Source organism: Gobius niger (genome assembly GCF_951799975.1).
Source record: "Gobius niger genome assembly, chromosome: 7".
Classification (NCBI taxonomy): Eukaryota; Metazoa; Chordata; class Actinopteri; order Gobiiformes; family Gobiidae; genus Gobius; species Gobius niger.
Genome location: NC_136858.1, coordinates 23253284 through 23277395, shown reverse-complemented (window position 1 = coordinate 23277395; position 24112 = coordinate 23253284). Strand labels below are relative to the sequence as shown.

Genomic DNA, 24112 nt, shown 5'->3' with positions numbered 1-24112 from the left:
GGTACCTCTGTCCTCTTATTTACATTCACCTCTTCAATCCAAAGTGTAGTCATCGTAAGGCAGCACCTTCAGATGTGTAATACTGTCTGCAAAGATTAATGCCAGGGACACAAATCAGTGACTTTCAAATGATTTCATTCATAGTTCTGTTTGAAGATCTTACCAAGCACCCACTGCTCTAACAGGGCCCTGGTTCCCTCTGGTCTCCTGCCGCTGTACTTGCCGATGCAGAGGCCGGCCTGTCGGACTGTTCTGCAGACTCTCCCTCCGCAGAGCTGGATGAGCTGGATGAGGCTGTGAGTCGGCGGCTGGGAGAGCTGGGACACAAACATAACGGGCTGGTCCTGGAACAGGTCTTGCTGGTGCTCCCCGGCAGACAGGTGCCTCTGGAGTCTGCAAATCTGAGGAGGGAGAGTGGGAGGCAGAGCGAAGAGAGGGGAGGCTGTCAGTCAAACCGGGACAGGGAAGGCTCGCATCAGCACTGCACAGGTGTCTTCAATTACACAGGTTAATTAGAGAGATTCAGACAGGTGGAGACTGGAGATATTCTTAACGTTTCAGATAAAAGCAACTATATTTGTCCAGGGTTATTTTCCTCTCAGCTTCGGTTTTGCATGAGAATTCTTCATTGGCCTCAGCATCCTTCAACCATCGCTCATCAGTACATGAGAAAACAATCTCAACCTGGCTTAATCTCCAACCCATCGATCGAACAAGCTACTCATTTCTTAGTTTTGTCCCACACGTCTGTGCGCTTGTATGCCTCTACGGTCTAAACAACATCTCATAATGTACAAACATAGAAAACTAATAATCCTGCGCAAGAATAGCCCAACAAAGACATACAGAGATCTAATAAAGCAAAAGTATCTAGCAAAAATAAACCCCCTGTGATATTTCAATGCTGAATGGCAGGAAACGGCCTATAGTCAGTACATATTCACAAGGATTTTACAAGTTCAGAAACAAGGTCATGTTGTTTTAGAGCCAAACACAGAAAAACAGGCTGTTTGTATGTCTGAAAATGTGGGTACAAAAAACTAGGGCTGAATATTCCGATACTATTGCAATTAAATGGTTAATCAGGACCAAAAAAAAGGAAATTTGCACATTTTAAGCTACTGTGTTTTTGTTATAGTATCTGATCGCAAAGATGTGTAAATCTCTGTCAGATAAAAGACCTCAGCAATTTTGCTCTATATTGCGTCACCTAGTGTAGTAATGACGGAAAATTGGCAATATAAAAAAACAAAACTCAACTTCTTTTAATACACATCATTAAAATCTAAATCTGGTTACCATGATCAACCAATGAACCAATCTGTTATTACTATACTTCTCAGGAATAGATGTGGGCTATGTTATATATCAGAATAACACTTATATATATTATAAATACTGTGTGGGTTGTGATGATGATGAACAGTAATACTAACATGCTGATATATTGGATGTAGGAATGAATAATTATACACTTGTTGTAAAGTGTAGCATTTTGTGAATGTTGTTGTTGCATCTCATGTAAACTTGTAACTAACTTAATTGTTTCATTACTAGAAGAAGAAGATCTTTATTTATATAGCGCCTTTCACAGACATGGTCACAAAGCGCTTTACATGAGACAGTTGTACATTCACTCCATACTCGGTGGTGTAAACTACATTTGTAGCTTCAGTTTCCCCTGGGGGAGACTGTCAGAAGCGCTTTCGCGACAACACACGTCTGCGCCAACGGACCCTCTGACACCACCATACATTCACTCACACACATCATTCATCCTGGCCTATTGTGCATGTTTTTAGTGGTAGGGGAAACCTACGCAGACACGGGGAGAACATGCAAACTCCACACAGAAAGACCCCGTCCAGGTGGGAATCGAACCCGAACCTTCTAGCTGTGAAGCGAGAGCGCTAACCGCTGCGCTACCGTGCCGCCTACAAGCTACCAAGGGCTAAACTAAGTTGGTTTAGCTACCAAATTATTTAAATTACTTAGAATACATGACTGGGGGTTAAGTTTATCTTCTTCCCACTCCTTTTCGAGTTAAAATGTTATTTATTTTATTCTGTTGAGCAATTATAGAGGCAAAGGAAGTGGGTTGTATGTAAAGGTAAAGATCTTGGACAGATAAGGCATGTACTCTTGTCTCTGTAATTGTTCTTGTATAGTTTTGTTTATGGCTCGAAATAAAATGTTCAAATCAAAATCAATATATTGTGCAGGCCTAGTAGTGGTAGGATGTTGATATATTTTCATCTTAACACATTTAGTCCAGCCGCTAGCCACTACTTCCTTCTACTTCACAGTTTAAAGTACAGATCAATAAACCCAATGTCTTATTATGCTCAAAACCTGTCAAGACAACCTAGTTTTGACTAGTAAAAGAAAAATGTACAGCAACACGTGTGAACTCTAGACAGCGCAGGGAAACAAATAAAAGTCTGGCTAAAGCTGCGGCTGAATGAATCAATGAAAGGCTCCCGGAGGTGACATCTGTTTAAATAGATTATAAATACACCGCTTCCTTTGAAAACACTAAAACAAATACTGCGAAGTGATTCAAAACCCAGCACCTGAAATACTCAGTGTTTTTTTGGAACGACCACAGCTCCTTCCTCTTTTGTAATTCATCTTAAATATGTTCATTTTCCTTTTGGAGAAACACATTACATCAGCCCGCTTGCTTCCTACTATTCTACTGTACAATCCAAAGTGGGCAAAACATGGGGCATTTCTGTCTGTCAAAAAACACAGCATGTCGGGACTTACTGCTGCGGTTACGGCATATAATTACACGTCTCTAATTTATTACATGAAGCTGACGAACATGGGGAATATATAAACGTCATAACAAACAGAAATAACACACATTAAATAGTACATGCCAGGAAAACAAATTGAGTACTAGAAAAAAGGTTGCTATATTTTGCAATGATGTAGTGTTATGGCTTTCTTGGTCGGTGTGTGTGCGGCGGGAAACAGTGACTGAGCGGTCGGCGCTTACTATCCCTGAGAGCACTGAAGCTGGACATCTGCATCCTGAGTCCAGTTCCCAGTTCAGTGTGACGTAGACAAACATGTGGCGCTTGCGGAGGATCTAAGGAAGCTGTGTGTAGTTTGTGTCATGTTTGTGTTCTCCAGCGCGAGTCCAGCACTAAGAGGAATCTCCACTTCAGTGACCAGAGAGAAAAGGGGCGTAGTTGTGACACCGCGCTGGCTAATCAGAGAGGGGGCTTTGGGCAGCTCTACAAAGTGTCTGGACTTGATGAAAGGCTAAACACATGCAGTCTGGCACCGGGCCCCCAAAAAGGAACTTGCTCCAACTCCTGATGAGTTTCTCTCCTCTCGCTACTGAGCGCACAGAATAGCAAGAGAACTTTTGCCATTTCAGATCACCAGTTGGGACCAATAGGAAAATCTTTTTGTTTTTCTTCGTAAATTTACAGAAGAAATCCTAAAATGCTGCTGGTAATTTTGTTGACCCTAAGCGTGTGGGACATAGGAACAGGCTATAACGGTTTAGATGCTAATGTAGGTAAGAGGCAGTATCAGATCCAGAACGGCCCATGCAGCTACACTTTCCTTCTACCAGAGCAAGACTGTCAGAACTTCAATGATCCTATTCAGAGAGACGGGCCGATGGACGGTGACGACTCCTCTCGGCTCCAACAACTCGAGAGCATCATGGAGAACAACACACAGTGGCTGCTCAAGGTAAAGTCCTCAGTCAGACCAACAGAACATATAGTATTAGTTAAGTGTTCTATGCACATTTTTTTCCCCTCCAATGCCATTTAAAATATATAATTGCTAAATAATCTTAATTTAGCAAGTATGTTTTCATTTTTAAACAGTCAGTTTTATCTTTTAAAAAGGAAATTGCTTCATTGGGCTAAATGAATCATAAAGTATTTTAAATGAAATAATTAAAAACAAGCAACTAAATTGTTTTAATTTAAACATTTCAAATAATTTGGGCAAAACTGACTTTTTTGTTCCACTTTCCTAGTTAAACTATAAATAAATGTAAAAATATGTCAAGCGTGTCAGCCACTTGTACTCTGCACACAAAAATAAATCGTTTTGTTGAGTGATAAAGACTGGCACAGGTGCGCACCAGTGGGACACATACCTCTCTTTCACTCCCAACATTTTAGTCAAAAGCGGAGCTGAAACGCCGCTTGTGCATCTACTATATCCTCCTCCATCTGTGTGTGATTCATGAATAAAATACCAGAGAGACAGGGAGAGAGGCTGGTCTCACAAAGGAATCACACTGGGCTTTTTGGCTTTGACAAACTGCTGCGCTTCGTCCCACAGAAGACCTCAGGGGACACTTTTTATGCCACTAACTAAAAACTGACAGTGGCTCCAAAAATCCTTCAACAACAGTGGGCACCGCAATTTTTGTAAGGTCAGAATAAAAATCTGATTTAGGAAATAATTTGATTTAATCAGTGAATCCTAATGTTCACACATTAAATGAGCTATACCTGATTTTACTTCTATAAATGGAATGAAATGTATCTTGTCCTTCTTTTGGATATTGTGAACTCAAATGTTTGAGGGGAAAACGACGTGATCAAATGGTGAAACATTTGTATACATTTTATGAACTTTCAGGCTATTTTTCCTGCATTTCTGTGAAAATGACCCTAAAAAGTGACCCTGCAAGAAATGTGAAATGTCCCTGTAAAGAATGTGGATGCTCCAGATATATTAGGAAAATTATAAATGAGCTTGGACCACAGCTAACATTTTAATTTCCCCTTTCATTGTTTGTAATAGAAAAAAACAGGTATAGGGACTTTAAGTTCTTCTGAAGTAAAGTCTTCATCTTGAGCATCACAGGCAGATTAAGCTCAGTAAAAACAAGAATAGAAATATCAATTAAATATTTCTATTCTTGTTTGTACTGAGCTTAATCTAAGCTCTACCATCTCCGGTGATCATTTAAAACGATGCAGCTAAAATGGAAAAAGTCAGCAAGAACTCAAAGGCCAAAAATAGTGACTTGCAGTCAACAGGACAACCTTCCAAACATCTTTGATTGTTCGAAACCACAAACAAACAGGAAGTTCACAAACACAATCGGTAATTACTAGAGTTAGTAAAACATGGCATGAGAATGGTGTTTTGGATAACCTTACACGGAATAACTAATGCCTCCACCACGATGACTGATAATTGGGCTGACAGTGGCCTGTTGCTACAGTCACATCAGTGTCATGGAGGATGTAACTCCTCACTCATCACTCCATCCTGTTTACGAGTCGTGTGACCTGATTGCCACTCAGGAACACCTCCAAGAAGGAAATACCTTAATGACGTTGCAGGTCTAATCTGTTCATTCACAGCAGATAATTATGCGTATTCTCAAAGTTCTTTCATTGTGAGAAAACGAAGTAGCAAAGTACAAGTAAAGACTTAATTAATAAAATAACTGGCGTCTCTGTGGTTGAGGCTAAGAAATTGGAAAAGGACACCAAGTCCCATCTTGTGTCTGGTCTGACTCTGAGCTATTTCATCAAAGCCAATATTAAATCAAATCTCTCGGCAATAACGGCTTTGAGAAAATCAAGGACTATGCCACCAATTGTGAACAGCGGTGAACTTGTATGATCTGTGTTTTAGCTGGAGAACTACATACAGGACAGCCTGAAGCAGGACATGGTCCACAGCCAGCAGACTGCAGTACAAAACCACACAGCCACAATGATTGAAATTGGAGCCAGCTTGCTGAGCCAAAGTGTGGAACAATCAAAGAAATTGACCAATGTCGAGGCCCAGGTGAGTTTTTCTAATCTGTGAGCAACGGACACCACCAAGCACTGCACCTGTTGACACAGATCAGAGTTTGGCCGAGGCTTATTGTTGTTGAAGCATCTGGACAATAATATTTTCATATTCACGTCTATTCTGCTAAAGCGCCATGCTCTATAATAAGCAGGGGTTAGTAATGAAAACAGAGTGAGAAAAACAGGCACTACAGTGTGAGCTTATTATTGTGGCTACACGTCAGTGACCTTATGTGAGCCAACTGTACAGCATTTCCTGTTATTAGCACACTCGTATTCCCACAGAAAGGTCTATCAGTTTGTCACAATCACACATCCGTCTGTTCAAAGACATCAACAGCTCTGATACAGATACACATATCCAGGATCTATGTAAACAGTCAGCTTTTTTGCTGAGTTCAGTTCCTCCAAACTGGGAACTCTGAGGCAAGGTCCCCAACCCCTGGTTTAATTCATGGGTCTATATGGAATTACACCTTTCCTCATTTCAGCATGCATGATCATTTAACTTGGTAAGACTTTCCCTTCACAGCTTCTATGTAAAAGTGATCAAAAAATAATAACAAAATAACAAATTATGTATCTGATGACTGCCCAGTTCTTTTTCTCTGCTGTTCTCTAAACATTTAAACAACTATATTTCTCTTGTCTTAGGTAATAAGCCAAACCACTCGACTTGAGAAGAAGCTACTAGAAAATGCTCTGTCAACCAACAAGTTGGAAAAACAAGTTATTGTTCAATCCAATGAGATAAATAAACTGAATGACAAAAACAGGTGAGCTCATCAGACCTCAACGTAATTGGTCAATGGACCATAGTTTGACCTGGGCAATGCTTGCTTTAGCTTTCTAGAGAAGAAAGTGGAGGAGATGGAGGGGCAGAGGCAGGTGGAGATAAGGACTCTGCGTGAGGAGAAGCAGCAGCTTGCGGCTCTGCTCCTGCGACAGACGGCTGTGATCGGACAGCTCGAACAGCAGCTCCTCAGAGTCTCCTCCAACAACTCTGTCCTCCAAAACCAGCAGCAAGAACTACTGGACACTGTCAACAGCCTCATTTACAGCATCACTATGGGCACACCTGGAGGTATTATAATATATGGTTAAAGTGGTATATTGATCAGGCCTGTGCTCAATATATATTAATATATCACTGCAATATAAGGCTTAACATACAGTGCATATTGAGCATATTGAAAACCTTCATTTAGTGCAGCTAGTACCTATAAGAAAAATGTTCGTACGATTTATTGGAATATGTATATTATTGTGATACGCATCACATCGTGAAGTTACTATTGATATTGTCTTAACTGACAAGATAAACATTTGCTGCAGAAACCAAAACAGCCATGATGAAAGACATCCCCTCGACATACGTGGACTGTGCTGCCGTCTTCAAGTCAGGCAGTACTCAGAGCGGGGTGTATACTCTCACACTTCCAGACTCAACACAAGAGCTTAAGGTGAGAGTGGTCTTCATTGTGGGACAGAGTTCAGTTCAATGAACAAAAAATAATCACTGTGTTACTGTTAACTATTCCAATATCCATTTAGCAAGAAACTAAAAATGATCCAAAGAATTTCCAGCTGATAGATGTGTCATGTTTTGTCCCTAACAGAGCTTAAAATCTAAATAAGTGACAAAAATATCCAAATAAAATGACTATACTGACATTGACATTTCTTCCACTTTAACAAAGACCTTACTCCAGCTGCGCACCTTTAACCCCCGGGTTGGGAACCACTGATCTAACAGGATTACTTAAGAAACGGCTCCTAACAATTTTTAAGACCAAGAAATGTTCCTTTCTACCTTTCTATTCAAGCTGACACGCGCAGCCTTAGTGTATGAGGTCATGTAGCTTATGTAAATTGTGTTTTGGAAGGCTTTTTGTGACATGGAGACAGATGGAGGCGGCTGGACAGTCATACAAAAACGCTTTGATGGCCATGTTGACTTTCACCGTACGTGGCAGGAGTACAAAAAGGTGAGATCTATCAAGAACAAATTCTTCCTTTAAAAAAAGTATAACCTTGGTTACGCTTTTCTCTCCAACTTCATGTTGATTTTGAGCCGTACAGTAAAGAGGAACATTGGGAGTTTTTTGGGGCTGCCAAGACCAACTCACTTTGTACTATGTTCAGTCATTAAAGTCATACGAAAGTCTTTTCTACTACTCTTTCTGACCATTTAAATTGTTCAAGGGGGTTTATGTTGTATTTTGTATTTTTGCAGGGTTTTGGTGAAGCCTCAGGTGAATACTGGCTAGGAAATGAATTTGTTTCCAAAGTGACAAATTTACATTTGTACAAATTAAGAATTGAACTGAACGACTGGGAAGGAAACTCTGGCTTTTCACAATATGAGCTATTTTCACTGGAGAGTGAGGCACAGAATTACAGGTATGTTGCTGGAACACCAGTGTAAAGTATTTTTGTCTAATCTCTGCCTCTGGAAAGTCTAGTATTATGTTATTAAGAACAGAAAAAACACCAACAATGTACTGCCTTGAAGCATAACATCCAATTTGTTTTTCCAGATGTATTCGATAATCGATTTTGCTCAAGCATACTACCTAATATATTGAATAACCAAATTTATGATAGTTCCACATTAAGTACAGCACAACTTTATAAAGCAGATTTGTATTACACTAGAAATAATCAAGTGGCTTATCAGCAGAAAACCTTGTCAAAAAAGGCTCAGCTATTTTAATCATTTTGCTAACACATTTATTCTTGAAATGAAAGGCTTTAAAGCACATGAATCATGGCTTTCTTCTTTCTCATTACAGGATCCTCCTTAAAGGCTACAGTGGAACCGCAGGGAAAATCAGCAGCATCGGGGAGCCAGGAAGTGATTTCAGTGCGAAAGATGCTGACAACGACAAGTGTGTTTGCAAATGTTCCCAACTTACAACAGGAGGTAAGAATCGCTCAAATCAATGCCGAAGAAAAACTCAATACTTTATCAATAAACATCAAATGCTCCCTCGGTTGAACCTGCTGAATATCCCCAGAGGAAACACGGCGGCAATGAGCAAAGTTAGAATTAAGTTATTCACCGATTGACTCCTGGGAATTCATCCCCTACAATAGCTGACACTAACAGCCTGGGAACAGCTTTTGCCCATTCGAGGTTAAAAGCTCCTCCTGCATTCCCTTGGAAAGTGCTTTGCTGCCAAAATCGTGCCACTGGATTCCTCCATGCTGGCTAAATGAGCACACACAATGTGGCTCTCAAAATGGTTTTCTCATGAGGGTTTTACAACAGGTTTAAGACTTGAAATTAAGGGTGCACAAAGTACCCAATTACATATTTTGTTTTGGACAAGTACGGTGATTGGAACAAGATTTGCAATTACTGTTTTAAAACCAAGATCGGGTAAATGTATCCAGAAAACTGACTTAAGAAAAGACTAAAATAAGAAGTGCTAAACTCACCAGTCATGTGCGTCTTTATGTTTGTATCAATACATCAGTTTAAAATGAATCATGAATCTCACATCGCGTTATATGCAGAGGTGGGTAGAGTAGCCAAAATATAATAAGAGTAATGTTACTTTGAAATAAGTTCACTCAAGTACAAGTAAAAAAGTAATTGGAGAAAATGTTACTCGAGTACTGTGAGTAACTGTATGAGCACCATAAATTGTAAAGAAACAAAACATAAAATCATGCAGAATTTGAGATATTCCCAAGCAAAATTTCAAGACAATGGCATAAAAATATAGAAAACAAAATAATAATAAAGAACAAGGTGCAAATGAGATGATCTACATCTATAGATCATATTAATTAAGCATTTGCCACTGAAATATTTACTCACAGTGGAAGAAGTAATTATTTTACTCAAGTAAGAGTACAGATACCTCATTAGAATTTTAGTCAAGTAGAATAAGAAGTCTTCAAATGTTACTGAGTACTACCCGAGTACCCGACTCTGGATATATGTGATGATGACTATGATTATGATTGTGTTTTTTTAATGCATTTTGTTTATATTGGATATAATAACTTAAGTTCAGTTAAGTGCCAACAGTGCGGTACCGTGTTTTTTATTTAAACTAGTTCAATAAGAATATTGAGTTTTGAGTCCATTTGTCTTCTAGGTTGGTGGTTTGATGCCTGTGGACCCTCCAATCTGAATGGGATGTACTATCAGCAAGGTCAAAACTCCAATCGCTTCAATGGGATCAAATGGTACTACTGGAAAGGCTCTGGTTACTCACTGAAAAGCACGAAAATGATGATAAGACCAGCAGACTTCTCAAGCTCGCTTTGACACCGGGACAAAGACCACAACTACTGAAAAGATAAAAAAACTGGCCAAAAGACACACAAACCGCATGTGTTTCCGGAGCGCGATAGTAGTGGCTGCTTGTGCTTTGCCAAGTCTATAGATAGGCAAACTTTAGTCCACTGTAACAGGCATTAGAAATAATGAGTGCTGTCTGCGCATATAAATACATATTAATCCAGTGTCTGCGTACATTGGTGTCTGAATGAGAGTGTGTTTGGGTGTGTGTGTGTGTACTTGATGTAACGCGCTTTGGGTAAAAGCGCTAAATAAGTTGAAACCATTCACCATTTACCATTTTAATTTAAACAAGAATGTAAAATATTTTTTGCAGAAAGTGTTGTCAAGAAGTGTATATTTTTATTTATATTTTCCAAATGTCATAAAGAGGCATTAAACTCCTGACGTGTTAGTGTTTTTTTTGATCTATTAAGATATGTGATATTTTCAGGTGCTATTGGGTGCTTACATGTATGTTCTGTGCCTGTAGTAATCATTTTTACGAACCTGAGCTGAAGGAAATTGCTCTGAGAGTTCATAGGGTTCCTCTGGGATCCACTGCCTTTTCTCCAAGCTCCAAAGAATCTGATAAAAGTCAGCAAACCATTACAAAGGTGTGTGCGGTCTTTGAGCCTGGCTATACTTCAATTACATACCCATTCAAAAGACAGTATCCAGCAGCCGCGAGCGATGCCTAACAGAATATTCAGGGTTCGCCGATGACTGCCTGACACTACATGAGTCGTACTTTCACAAACTTCATCAACAACCGTGAACCCACCAAACGCCTTGACCACCTGAAGTACTGTGCTCTGCTTCCTGTATAAAATAATCACATACATCAATGTCTAATAGTGAAGATGAGAGAATGAATAGAGAAACAAACTCTAGCTTCTAATTCCCCCACTACAACTATATAAGAAGGATCATCATAAAACAAGCATCATGCTCCAATAATGCCAGGTGATATATAGCCCCCAAATATATTTTTATAAACAAGCAAAACAACAGTTACTTTCATTGCACATGAAAATGAAGATTTAAAAGGAAGGGCGTGTGAGTGGATACTTACTCAGTGGGCATACTTGTCATGACCAACGTTCTTCCGGCCTTAACACAAAAACAAATACATGTGTACTGTATTATACATTTAAAAAGTCCTTCACACCGAGTAAAACCCACAGTCCGGTTCATGAAATGTTCATAACAATGTTCCGACACAGTGCAAGTCCCGATGAGCTTCTCGGATGAAAACAGCACCAGAGGCACAGAAGCTAAAGCAATAATTTGTTAGAGCTGTGGCACAAACACCTGAGCAGCTGGTATAAACAGGGCTGTTGCTCCGTTTCCTGCCACACTTTCATATCTGCAGCAGCAGCTGGAAGTCAGGGGTTAAGGCCCACTGCACACAGTGGTGCCAAAACAATCCACAGGCACAACACAGCTTTCCAACACCACCCACACTAATAAGCACAAGCCCTACAGATCACGCGAAAACAGAAAACTACAGTAGGCTTTTCATTCAAGGGTAAGATGTGAAACTCTGATACTGATGTAATATTTCTGTAAAGGTTACAGGCAGCAGCAGCCAGGTGCGTTCAGAGGCCAGGAAGTTATACGTTACATCACACACTTGAAACACAGGAAACCCTCTGGAATTTTATAATCCGTTATTTTACAAAGACACACTTTTCAAAACTTAAGTGCAAGCAAATTCCAATCTAATGCAACAGTGTTTAAAGATAATTTAGACTAAATGAGCATGTTATTATAATGCAAAAATACTACTTTTACTGTGATGTGGTGCATTTACTTAATTTCCATTATAAATATCTATAAGCATTTTATTCACTGATCATGTTCTTTGCTTTTTTCTTGTTGATGTTGCTTTCAGATATTTGACAATGTATACAACAATAAAAAGGCTGTCGCATTCACTCCAATCTACGTATATTCAGTCTCTCTAGCCACAGCACAGTATTTTTGACTGAAATGCTCAAGTAGCTGCAACAGAAGAATCAATGTTAATAAAAAATCATTACCTTTGTCTTGTGTACCATTGTCTGGAGGCTTGAGGCTTCTTTATTCTGCTCTTCCGACGCAGCCTCTATTAAACCAGCAGCATCTGTATCTTCATTTCCTCTGCCTTCATTTCACAAAGAACAAAACAAACAGTGCAGCTTTCAGAGGGAGTGCTCTACTACAGTTTCAACGTGGGGGAAAAATATCTGCCAGAACAAGATTTTTTTTTTTTGTAAAGATGCCATTTCAACAGTAATGAAAACACAAGCAGCTGCCGGCTTTGTAGTGGTTATAAACAAAGCCAAGAATTTGTTTATAGCCTCACATTAGTGAATTTGGCTTGAGATTACCTTAAAACCCTTAATTGACAGTGAAGTGTACTGACATACAATAGTGCTTCACAGAAAGGTCCTGGGTTCGATTCCCACCTGACAGGGTCTCACTGCAAAAAGTGAATATCAAGCATTGGCTTAAATGACTTGAATTGAGGAAATATATCTTGTTTAGAGCGGTTTTCACTCATTTAGACACTTATCCTGATCGGACCAAGTTTACTTTGCTTGTTTGAGGACATTTCAGACCAGTTCTAGGGTAAATCTCGCTTGAAATAAGAAAGTAAAATTGCCAATGAGATAAGACCAATTTTCTTACCCCATTGGCAAAGAAAATGACCTGAAATAAGGACGAAATGTATTGAAACGAGTCAGAAACATCTCAGAACAAGTGAAATAATCTAGGACAAATGCCCAAGAACTTCTCAACTAGTCAAAACAGCTAAAATTTGGATTATTATGCTCAAATTGAGATGTTTATACTGATCTAGTTAAATACTTTTTGCAGTGCTGACTGTGTGGAGTTTGCATGTTCTCCCTGTGTCTGCGTAGGTTCCCTCCAGGTACTCCAGATTCCCCTCCCACTAAAAACATGTACAATAGGCCAGAATGGATGAGAGTGTGTTTGGGAGTGCGACTGTGGGACAACTGATGTAAATTAGCCCAATCAGGCTAAAAGTGCCTCTGGAGTGCCTTGTTCATCACATGCGCCGTCCTGACCAATTAAACCAATAAATAAATAAATAAATAAAAAAGTAGATACCGACTTTGATGTCCATCTTTAATCATAAACATCTATAAAATTATAAATCCATTGCAAAGCTTGCCAATTAATAATTTCTGTTGATCTGTGAGCCTTTCTACTCACTTGTCGAAGAGCAGCTCTGAAGACTAGAGTCGGACTTGGTGTGCAGCTCCAAAGCAGAGTCAGTCTCCTCGGACTTTGTTGGCTCGACCGGCAGTGACAGCGGTCGGTTTCTTCTCGTTGATGCTACACAGATACTCGTGAATGGCAATGCACTTTGCCTCCGTTTTTTTGTTAGTCCTTTTAAATTAGCAGTGGAACTACACAGGTCTGACAGCAGATTTTTGTTGTCCTTCTGTGAACGACTTTCAGAAGCTTCCCCCGTATCCAGGTCTTTCAAGTGTATTGCAGTTCCTTCCAGCTTTTTCTTCTTGCCAGCTTTTGCCATTTCATTCACAGCGCTTTCACTTCTTCTTGCTTTTCTTTTCTTCGTGTCAGAGTCCAATTCAAAAGGAAGCTGAAACGTTTTTGCGGATAGGCCAGTTGTGAGAGGCATTTTTGCTTTCTGCTGGAGGTTACGGGGAGAGAAATAGTCCTCAAACACATTGTCATCAGCGGAACCTATCACAGTTTTACGGGATTTATTGGGTGAAGTACTAGCTTGCACCAAGGTAGAAAAAACAGGGGCCTGTTCAGATAAACTCTGTCCTTTCTCAAGAATTGGGGAGGTAGTTTTGACAGAAAGACCACCAGCAGCAGCAATAGCAGATTTCACATTATCATGAGGTGATTGAGGTCCCTGTGTTTCTGTTTCTTCTCTCTTTGTCGTTTCCTTCCCCTCATTGCTGTCACGTTTATGACTTGAAGGTTCGCGCTTCTTCAACACCGAGCTCTGCGACTTCAATGATGACCTTCTCCTGTCTTTCTTGCTAATATTTTTGCTTGCAGATGTGTCCGTGTCAGGGGTCTCTGATAATTGAGTGAGATTATTAGAGATTGTGCTATCTCGTTTGAGTAATGTCCTCCTTGATGCCCTTCTTGATGTTTTCTGCTTATTCTCTTCTATTGCATCCTCATTTCCGTCAAAGATAAGACACTGCACAGGACTTCGAGGTGGTTTTTCGAACGCTACACTGCACGACTTTTCTTCCCCGTACTTCCTCAAGCGCTCATGACAACCGTCTTTAACGTCAGGTAGTGACGTCCCTTCTTCTTTAGCCGGAGACAACCCAGTTTCAGCCACAGAAGCACTAGAGTCGTCGTCAGACTGGTCATCTGCAACAAAATAAAGGAAACTCATGTTTGAAACATTTAATTTGACTGACACCTGACCAGATGTGGCCCAGGAATATGAATGAATAAACAATGTATAAGTTGCTTACATGGAAATTTGAAGACAGTTGGGGAATTTCCAAGAGAAGGCTTCAGCTCTGAGGGTGACTCCACCATTTGAGATGCTAGGGGAAAAATATATTTGTTTTGTACTTGAAAGTATACAGTAAATAAACAAAATGTCCCATTTACCTGTGGGAGAAATGTTTTCATGTTTTTCTTTCATGTCCTTTAAACGCCGTGCCATGTATTCAGACCTTTTTAGTGCTGGACTGTACACAGTTCTGTTCTCCTCATCAATAATAATTGGTGAAATATCTGTCACTGTATAAGATTGACAATGCTGTTTTGTTAAAGCAATGTTACATTATAGGCAATACGTTTATGTGTGGATGACAGATCACTATTACCCAATGGCTGTTGGAATGGAATCATCTCTTTCATCATTTTGTCAAATTTTTTTCTCATGCGCTTGTCATTGTTAGGGGTTCTTTCAGGTGAATCTTTTGGCTGCATGCAACGATGCTGAAAAAAAAGAAAAAAATGGTTTACACACGTATTTAGAATAATCAAGGGTAGATTTGTTCCTTTGTGAAGCACTTTGTGACTTCTCCTGTCTGTAAATGATGCCATATAATCTTTGTTTTGCTCTTGCTTGGAAGTAACAACTGAAAGAAATTTAACTCACTTTTTTATTCTTTAAAACTGGATTAGTGTCATTTAAAGCCGGAAACAGATCCTCATCCACTTTCACTGCTTCATCATGACACCTGAGAAGAATTTAATGATAAAACCAACGTTTTTGCTAGTGTAAAAAATGATCCGCTGTCCTCATAAAGCATTATTCTCACCTGCCAACCCAGAGCACTGAGACCAACTTCACATTAGTTTTTTTAGCTTTCCTCCAAGTAGCAGGATGACCATAGCTAAAAACGACATGGGTCACTTGTTTGTTGAATCCTTTTGTCACCTGCAAAACATAAACAGTTGAAAAGTGTAACATAATCAAATGTCACATGAACATCTTCCACATACCTGTGCCCCCATGTCTTGCAGCTGCTGAATAAATGGTTTGGAGTAATTTGCTGTTTTGTCTGAAGACCATACGTCCACATATGCAACAACATCTGCAGAAAGTGTTCAATTAACGTTAGTATATTTTATTTATTTTATTTAAGTATATTTCAAAATACAGGTAAATCACAATGTTAAAGGTTACCTTTCAGAACTGAAGATATGGAGCTGGAGGCCATTACAGGCCTCTTGCTGTCGTGACAACTAGCTATAGTAAAAGAGTAGAAATATACCACTAGTTAGGCCTATAGAGTTCGGGAATGTCATATCACTAAGCATTATGGGATTAGCAGCAATTGTAAACTAATGGAGACGTTAAAAGTTAAAATACTTATAAAAGTTAAAAGTTATTGTTCACAGTAAAACACTTGGACACCACAGTGAGTTAGATGTATTTACCAGCAGTAACTCAGCAGCTAACGGAGTTGTTCCGCGGCTTTTTTCTCCCCTTTTTATACTGTTTTTAGCTAATGTTAGTCAATGGAAATGTATGTCAACAGCTGCAAAGATGGCGGATCTCCATGGTAACTGTGGAATTTTCCTGAACTCCAATGTGACAATGTAAAATGCTGTTTCAATGTTTAACATCGTATTTTTCTTCTCTGCGATGTGTTATACCACACAAATGAAAATGTAGTGTAACGTTACTTTACTGGTTCAACTGTGTAACACAACACTAACCACATTCATGAACCAGCAATATGTTGTCATACCGAGCTAATTCAGGTAGCCGAAAAATAACAGCAGCAATTTACGTGTAAATAACTTTCGACTGTATCTAAACGGTACATGCAAGCGCTCATAATGTGACTAAATAAGTTGTCCTGCTCTTACTTTTGACGTAATTCAATTAAATGATGTTGATCCAACAGATGTCTTACTACCGCTCGCGCCCGCAGTTTATAAAGCAGTGCATTATGGGAAACTTTATGGCAAACTAGTACGTCATTTCCTCCTGTATTGGGCAATGGCAGCAGCAGCAGATCAGATATGTACATATTGGTTCAGGGATGTTCAGAGTGTTTTTCTGATTACAAGTCTTGGGTAAGTTTCGGGGTAAAGTAAATAGTTAACTTTTTAATAATTTTAATACTAAACATCAAATAATAGTTTATGAAATTAAAAATGTTTTTTTTTTTCCCTTTGTTTTGTTGGTTTACCCTAAACGTTTTTTTTTTTTTCTTTTAAAAGATTTATTGACAAAATTATCACAAAACACAATTTTTCATAGAATTCAAAATGGTTACAAAACCCCAAAAAACACAGGCAAAAATGATGACAAACAGCTGCCATTCACCAAACTAAAGTTTACTACATAGTGCAGCATTTTTGATTACAAACATAGAAAGAGTAAGCCACTAAATTAAAATGTTCGTTGTGGTTCAAACCCATTCTTAACTTTCCTAACATATTTAGAGTTTATAGGCACATTTCACAACTTGTAGGGTCACTTTTCAAGGTCACAGGAAAACTAGAAAACTAGCCTGAAACTTCATGAAATTGATACAAATGCTTTATAATTAGATGCCGTGTTTTTCCCACAAATGTTTGACTTTTCAAAATACTTCAGGACAAAACCAATTTCATTCCACTATGGAAAAAAAAATCAGGTATGGAGCCTTTTTTCCATTTTCCATAAACTAGAATTTTGTACTTATGGATATTGTATGACAACAATACACTTGGGCATCAAAATAGTTATTTACAATCATCAAGAGAAATCATATAACACAGCACTGTCTTTAGAAAACACAACCAGATTCAGAGAAATGTTATTTCAACTACGTTAACATCAACTTATATTGTGCTACAACAGAAGTTAAATGGAGTTGCTCCTGCAGTTGTGAGGCACAGAGGTGCGGGACATTTCCATCTGCACTGTGGACATGGGGTAATGCTCTGACTCCTCTGCAGGCCTCCAGCGGCAGTGCAGGATCACGTCTCTCACCTCCTGCCGAAAGTTGGAGTTGAGGAAGCCGTAAATGATGGGGTTGATGCAGGTGGAGGACATGGCCAGCAGATGGCAGAGGGAGAACAACAGGTTGTGGTGACAAATGGGCAGAGCATCCTGTTTCCAGTCGGACAGTACATTGAAGATGGTAAGTGGCAGCCAACACAGAGCAAAGGCTGTGATGAGGGCAACCAGCATCATGTTGATTCTGCGACTGTGGGTGACTCTTTGACTCTCGGGGGTTCTCACTCGGTCAAGCATGTCTTTGCGTTGTTTCAGGCGCACAAACACCCGCACATAACAGAGCAGGACAAGCAAAAGGGGCCCACAGTACTGAAACACCAGTAGCCAGGTGGTATAAGCAAGCCTCTGCTTCTGGGACGGCCAATGCTCCATACAGGCCTCCATATGCGGAGTGGTGGGAACACTGGAGAAGATGTGGCGATATGAATGTGACAGTCCAGATGTGTTTTTGAAGGTGATGGATGCATTATACATTTTAGCTAAATCTAGGGTAGTGAGTGAAGATTGCGGCAAGGGGACATTGTTGTATGGCTCAGTTGTGAGTAGCTGAAAGGCCAAAAAAGGGGAAGATGTACAGCAGGCTAGAATCCAGATGAGAGCAACTGTTATGTACGCTTGGGAAATGCTGGGCTTCCATCCAGAGGGGTTAATGATGAGCTGATGCCTTTCCAAAGCAATAAACACTAAAGACAGCACAGACACAGTCACAGACACACACTGGATGAATGGCACCAGGCGACACAGGAGCGACCCAAACACCCAGTGGTCCATTAACGTATATATGACGGTAAACGGGAGGCAGAACATGCACACCAGAATGTCGGAGAATGACAGGTTACAGATAAAAATGCTGGTGACATTGGCTTTCTCCCTACAACGTGTGATGATGCAAATGAGGCCAACGTTCCCCACAAGCCCCAGCACCATAGTGACGCTGTACCACACCACGAGACACGTGGTGAGGACGGGGGACATATGGCAGTCATCGTGGTGGTCGGGGAAAGAGAGGTTGGCCAGGAGACGGGTGTCATTCTTTAGCCACTCCCCCCATAGCTCCGGCACTGGGGGGCTGGGTCTGGCATCTGCCCATGAGAGTGGCTGCGGAGAGGCACCACTGCTGTTTAAGGGCACTGGCAGAGCAGGCGTTGACAGAGAAGACTGGGTTGTGTCGACACTCAAGGACATTTCATCAGAACCTCAGAGCCTCCAGCCCCCAAAATCAAACTGTCCATCGCAGCACGCTAAAAATATCTGCGGCGGGGGAGAAAGCACAATGAAACAATAATTACTACACAGAGAAAATCATAGTACCTCCTCATTTTGTACTTTTATCGCAACTTTTTTTGTTGTCACTAAACTCCATCACCTTCAGGGACTATATGGAGTTTAAAAATGTTAAAATTATGTATTTTCCTCCCCCTACATGTTCCAACAATGTCCTAATGTGTAGAATGAGCCCAGACCTGCCTCTAAAATCCTGCACTGTCACTAAAAAAGGTATTACTTCGGGTCCGAATTGCCGTCATGCACGAGGTTAAAGGAATAGGCCACCGTTTTTACATACTGAGATATGTTCTTACCTTAGCTTTGACGAGTTCTTTAGGACCTGTCTGGTCTTCCCCCGTGCCTTCAGTCACGTAAACACAGCGCAGACGGCGTTAGCATTTAGCCTCTCCCTCTCTCCTCTATAGCTCCAAAACAGGTCAAGATAGAAGCTACCAAGCTCTTCCACGTTTTCCCTATTTAAATATGGTTACGTGAAGTGTTCCACTACAAAGTATAATCACACAAAATTAAACAATGTGGATTTTCTAAGCGGATAAAAGGGGGAACTATATTGTAAGGCGTAATAATACTAGGAGTAATTTGGCATCCGCACAGTAAAGTGAAGATTACTGCACAGTAAAGTGAAGATTACTGCGCGGATTTTGAACTACTCCTGGTATTATTACGCCTTACAATATAGTTCCCCCTTTTATCCGCATAAAATCCACATTGTTTAATTTTGTGTAATTATGCTTTGTAGTGGAACACTTCACGTAACCATATTTAAATAGGGAAAACGTGGAAGAGCTTGGTAGCTTCTACCTTGACCAGTTTTGGAGCTATAGTGGAGAGAGGGAGAGGCTAAATGCTAACGCCGTCTGCGCTGTGTTTACGTGATTGAAGGCACGGGTGAAGATCAGACAGGTCCTAAAGAACTCGTCAAAGCTAAGGTAAGAACATATCTCAGTATGTAAAAACGGTGGCCTATTCCTTTAATATAGAAGGTGCAGTTACACATATGACCTGAGGTGGCAGTGGTGAGTATAAAATGGCCAACTTGCATCTATCCCCTTTAAGAGAGAATCTGGTTTATTGTTAAACTCTTTGGTTTAAGACTGAGTTGACTCTTTCATTGCATAGTTCAAGCATATTTTCTTTAGTCTACTGTGCATCATTCGGGGTCTTATTTTAGCCTAATATATTATCTTGTTGCCACTTCTTTAGTTCTCTGAAAATGGCCTGTAGAGAAGAAAGGTGGCACAATCCAAGAAACACAGGGACAGCAGGCTAGCAGCCAATTCAGGTGAGTTTTATTGACCGTATCTCTCCTACTAACTGCCTTTTGACAAACAAAAGAAAAAAAACATATATATAAAAAAAACATAAACTTAGAATGCTTACTTAGTATAAAAATAAAATGGACCTTATTCCAACAATTACCACCCCAGCCTGTCGCACCCAATGTCTCGCAATCAACTTTGCATGAATCAGTTTATAAAAGATGCAAATTTGAGAACCTCTCGTTTCTGCCACTCCAGGTCATTCTTATTTAACATGTTCATGCCGGCAATGGTTCTACTTGTCTGCTTTACAGTACACAGTCTCATTACCCACTTCATTGTCTTGAAAATTAAAAGTAATTGTACCAGCTCTCATAAGTTTGCAGCTGCACGGAGCTTACTTTTAAACAGTATTAAAAAATATAATAATTGTGGATAGTGCGATCATGTTTATTGCTCATTTTAATTGCTGTGTATTCTTGTGAAAATGAGGAGGTGCTTCTCAAAGTGTGCGTAATGCATTCAAATATATTCAGACCTGTTCAGTCTCTTTGTATCTATTTTGTAAAGCACATTTCTCTAAGTAGCTGGAGAGAGATATGGTTTAAACATAAGAGAGTATTGAAATCCTTGTCTCAGCGAACACTATTGTATTTGTCTTAAATAATCTGATATTCCATTTTTCTACTGTGTATATAAAGTACTATGACAAGAAAATTACTAAGCTTAAATGTGATTCTAGCTGCCCATTTTTGAATCGACACAATAAAAGATTGAGCAAAATGAAAAGGGCATGACATTGTCAGAATCCTAAAAATGGATTTCAGCTTCCTCCTTCGAAACCGCCGCCATGTGCTGTGAAAAGCAGCGGGCAAAATGAGCCTGTCATTTCCCATTAAAGGCACATACACTTAGCTATCAGTCACTTCACGGTGCATCATTACTAATGCAGCGTGGCAGTGTGTTGGGTGAGCTTCAGGGTGGCAAAGAATTGATCATCCGTTTTCTGTGAAGAAAAGAATTATGTCACCACTTACATGATGTAACACCGCTAAGAAATCCATTATTCCTGAAAGTAAGTTAATTTGCAGAATGACACAAATCCTTGTGTGGTGTAGTGAAACATCTTTGCAGCAGAACACAGCGACCTGGCACAGCCCTTCATCATACATGGCATCATAAAAGGTTTTTCATCCGAGAGTAAAAGAGTAGCTACTCGAGTCGAGTGTACTTTTCTGCAGCTAAACGAGAGAAGGACTCAAAGTCATTTGACTCATGGACCTAAAAACCTGATTCAAATTTTAACACGTTTACCTGAATGAAAATCTGATGCACTTTACTTAACAGCATAGTATAGTATAGTAGTAGCATGGTATTAGGACAAAGATAGCATTGTAACCAGGAGCATTTTGAAGCCCAGATTTCACCCTATTCACTAGAAAAATCATGCCATGTTTTGTGGTAACTGACAATCTTTATTCTGGGTTAGGGTTTGAGTAAGTCAAGATTTACTAATCACCATGAAATCAGCCATGTTCTGTTTCCATGTAATTATCACCATGTTATTACACTTTCATCTTCTGCTATTACTGTGTAGAATAGTGCTACCTCAAGATCTTCGTGTCATTTATAGTTTTTAATAGCATGGTATTGATGGCTTCAAAAGACATTTATGATTCACTGCTGCTTTTTAATTGTCTAAAACACTATGTAGGTTAAGAATGTTTTAAGATGGGATTCTCACACTATTAAGGACCAAAAAGCATTAATCCCAAGGACCCCCAACCGACCACCACTCGAAAATCAATGTGACATTACAAGGAATGTGTAAATTAAACATTTAAGTGAGGATTTCGTAATAATCGACGTCTAAGTTCAGATCATTACAAAACCTGTCATTGATGAATTATGAATAGAATAGAAAATCACTCCCTATAGGATCTCTGTTTGGGAATGATGGAAATAGAGAATTTTTAGATCACTCAATATATATTTGTACAGCTGTGAATGGCAAATGTAAACAAATATGCAAATCCCAGGCTCCAAGAGACCACCTTGTTTCTCCACACCTCAGCCCCACAACAGCATTATTTCTGGATAACCCCACAAACACTAAAGCAGTCTGTTTCCCGTTCACAAATAAGCTCGTTAATTGGGACCATGCTGAAAAACATTAAACAGTGGTGCCTCCAGCTGTGACAGTCAGCATCCGATATAAAGGCAAGCACATCGACAGGGTTACGACCTGAAATCACAAGCCCTGCCTCATTATTTGCTGCTGGTATTTTTTGTTTCATAGATGTTGCTTGTCTTGGAATGGAATTAAATAGGGATGGTTTAACCTGAGAAAAAGACATTACATTCAAATATATGTGGAGGATGTAAGAAATGTTCTGTTTTGAATTTAATGTATGCTCTTCATAGTTCAGCTCATCAACGTAACCACAATGAACAATGGTTTAAAAAGAACCGGATTCATAAAAATAATCTATACAATAGGTCACAATTTACATGCACAGTATAGGTCAAGCACATACCTTATAAATTTCTTGTCCTGTGGGATGCCAAGCAGACAGACAGAGGAGCAGCGGCTCCTCACAGGTGTGACTGTGCACTGAGAGTTGTTCTGGAAGGTGCGCATCTCCACGAGCTGAGCGTCAGAGGTAGCGCCGACAAGAGCGCGCGACTAACAAGATGTTTGGGGCGCTATTGCTCCCCACAGCGCCACTCTCTGCTGCCACACAGTGGGGCTCTCATGTAATTACATCGAGAAATTGTTACTGATATTTATAAGATACACTGCAAAATGTAATTAACTAGATTAGTTCAAATTAAGGCTGTCAATAGATTAATTTTTTTAATCGCGATTAATCGCAGCTATTTTTTTCCTAATAATTATATTCATTTTTAATGCTTATCCCACATAAAACACTTACATTTAAAGCACGTGATTACTGATTGCACATTTCATTGACCAAATCCACAGTTTCATATTTATGTGAAAAGCCCATCAGCTGATAACCGGGATGGATAACTCACTTTTTAGAGACATTTTCTTTTGTGCTGAACCTTTTGGACAGAAACTGCAAAGTTTTAGGTTCATGAAGTAGAATATGTTGAAATAGGATAATTAGATTAATCGCGATTAATTATTTTTGCAATTAATCGCGATTAATGTTGACAGCCCTAGTTTAAATAATAATAATTAATAATAATAATAATAATAATAATAATAATAATAATAATAATAATAATAATAATAATAATAATAATAATAATAAAATAATAATAATAATAATAATAATAATTTGACCCAGATTATTTCATTTGTTTTGATATGTTACTGGCTCATTTCAATACATTTCATCTTTATTTTAAGTCATTTTCTTTGCCAATGGGGTAAGAAAATTACTCTTGTCCCATTGGCAGTTTTACTTTCTTATTTCAAGCAAGATCACCTTAGGACCAAGTTATTTAAGCCAAGGCTTGATATTTACTTTTTATAGTGTATACTATATACACTGTGGATAGACAGAAGAGAAGGCAAAATTGTGCATAATCTTATGTGCAGAAGTCAACTTTCTATGTTCTATTAAAGATTAAAGATTATCCAAGATGGCGCCAAGGAAGGTTGCCACGGTGGTTTTGTGCGCTCTTTTTAAATCTTATTTATTCTAATATTTTTATGCATGCCCCTAAAGCCTTATAGTTTAAAGTTTATAGCATATTTGTATCTAAACTTTGTGTTATATGTTTTTATGTTTAATGTTGCACGTCTCACCAAGAAAAATTCCTAGTTTGTGAACCTGTTTACAAAAAATGGCAATAAAGACTATTCTTATTCTGATTCTATAACAGTCTTTGTAAAATAAACTGGTTGTTATAGTCATGTTTTTCCAAATCAGATACTAAACAATTGCATACTAAAGCCACACAATGGAACATTCCAGTGTATATTGTGTTGCTACGCCACAAAAGCAGCTCAACT

At 39.3% G+C, this 24112-nt stretch overlaps 3 protein-coding genes across 3 annotated transcripts; 1 reads left to right on the top strand and 2 right to left on the bottom strand.

The window, feature by feature from the left end:
* Position 1: 1 nt before the first annotated feature.
* Positions 2-15830, bottom strand: mcph1 (microcephalin 1). The gene is made up of 14 exons (XM_079560363.1): positions 15749-15830; positions 15565-15656; positions 15381-15499; positions 15218-15299; positions 14940-15054; positions 14722-14853; positions 14580-14654; positions 13321-14472; positions 12141-12244; positions 11171-11208; positions 10755-10917; positions 10606-10683; positions 164-401; positions 2-86 (listed from the first exon to the last, which is right to left on the bottom strand). The coding sequence occupies exons 1-14, from the start codon at positions 15780-15782 to the stop codon at positions 34-36; spliced, it is 2475 nt and encodes an 824-aa protein (XP_079416489.1). The 5' UTR covers positions 15783-15830; the 3' UTR covers positions 2-33.
* On the top strand, positions 3266-10264 carry angpt2a (angiopoietin 2a). Its single transcript, XM_079559490.1, has 9 exons — positions 3266-3714; positions 5635-5790; positions 6453-6574; positions 6644-6882; positions 7134-7261; positions 7685-7786; positions 8035-8201; positions 8594-8724; positions 9911-10264. The coding sequence occupies exons 1-9, from the start codon at positions 3460-3462 to the stop codon at positions 10081-10083; spliced, it is 1473 nt and encodes a 490-aa protein (XP_079415616.1). The 5' UTR covers positions 3266-3459; the 3' UTR covers positions 10084-10264.
* Positions 15831-17238: 1408 nt separating the features above from the next.
* On the bottom strand, positions 17239-22781 carry LOC306965631 (neuropeptide Y receptor type 4-2-like). The gene is made up of 2 exons (XM_079560152.1): positions 22662-22781; positions 17239-18829 (listed from the first exon to the last, which is right to left on the bottom strand). Exon 2 carries the CDS (start codon positions 18761-18763, stop codon positions 17423-17425), a length of 1341 nt encoding a protein of 446 aa, XP_079416278.1. The 5' UTR covers positions 18764-18829; positions 22662-22781; the 3' UTR covers positions 17239-17422.
* Between the last annotated feature and the right edge of the window lie 1331 nt (positions 22782-24112).

Excerpts from the sequence above, each read along its gene's own strand:
- angpt2a (XM_079559490.1), top strand. The coding sequence starts at position 3,460 with ATGCTGCTGGTAATTTTGTTGACCCTAAGCGTGTGGGACATAGGAACA. Across the intron at positions 5,791-6,452 it reads TGACCAATGTCGAGGCCCAG|GTAATAAGCCAAACCACTCG; the intron begins GTGAGTTTTTCT and ends CTCTTGTCTTAG. Across the intron at positions 6,883-7,133 it reads CACTATGGGCACACCTGGAG|AAACCAAAACAGCCATGATG; the intron begins GTATTATAATAT and ends CATTTGCTGCAG.
- mcph1 (XM_079560363.1), bottom strand. The coding sequence starts at position 15,782 with ATGGCCTCCAGCTCCATATCTTCAGTTCTGAAAG. Across the intron at positions 12,245-13,320 it reads TCAGAGCTGCTCTTCGACAA|GCAGAGGAAATGAAGATACA; the intron begins GTGAGTAGAAAG and ends TGTGAAATGAAG. Across the intron at positions 10,918-11,170 it reads ATGACAAGTATGCCCACTGA|GAAGCAGAGCACAGTACTTC; the intron begins GTAAGTATCCAC and ends TATTTTATACAG.
- LOC306965631 (XM_079560152.1), bottom strand. The coding sequence starts at position 18,763 with ATGTCCTTGAGTGTCGACACAACCCAGTCTTCTCTGTCAACGCCTGCT.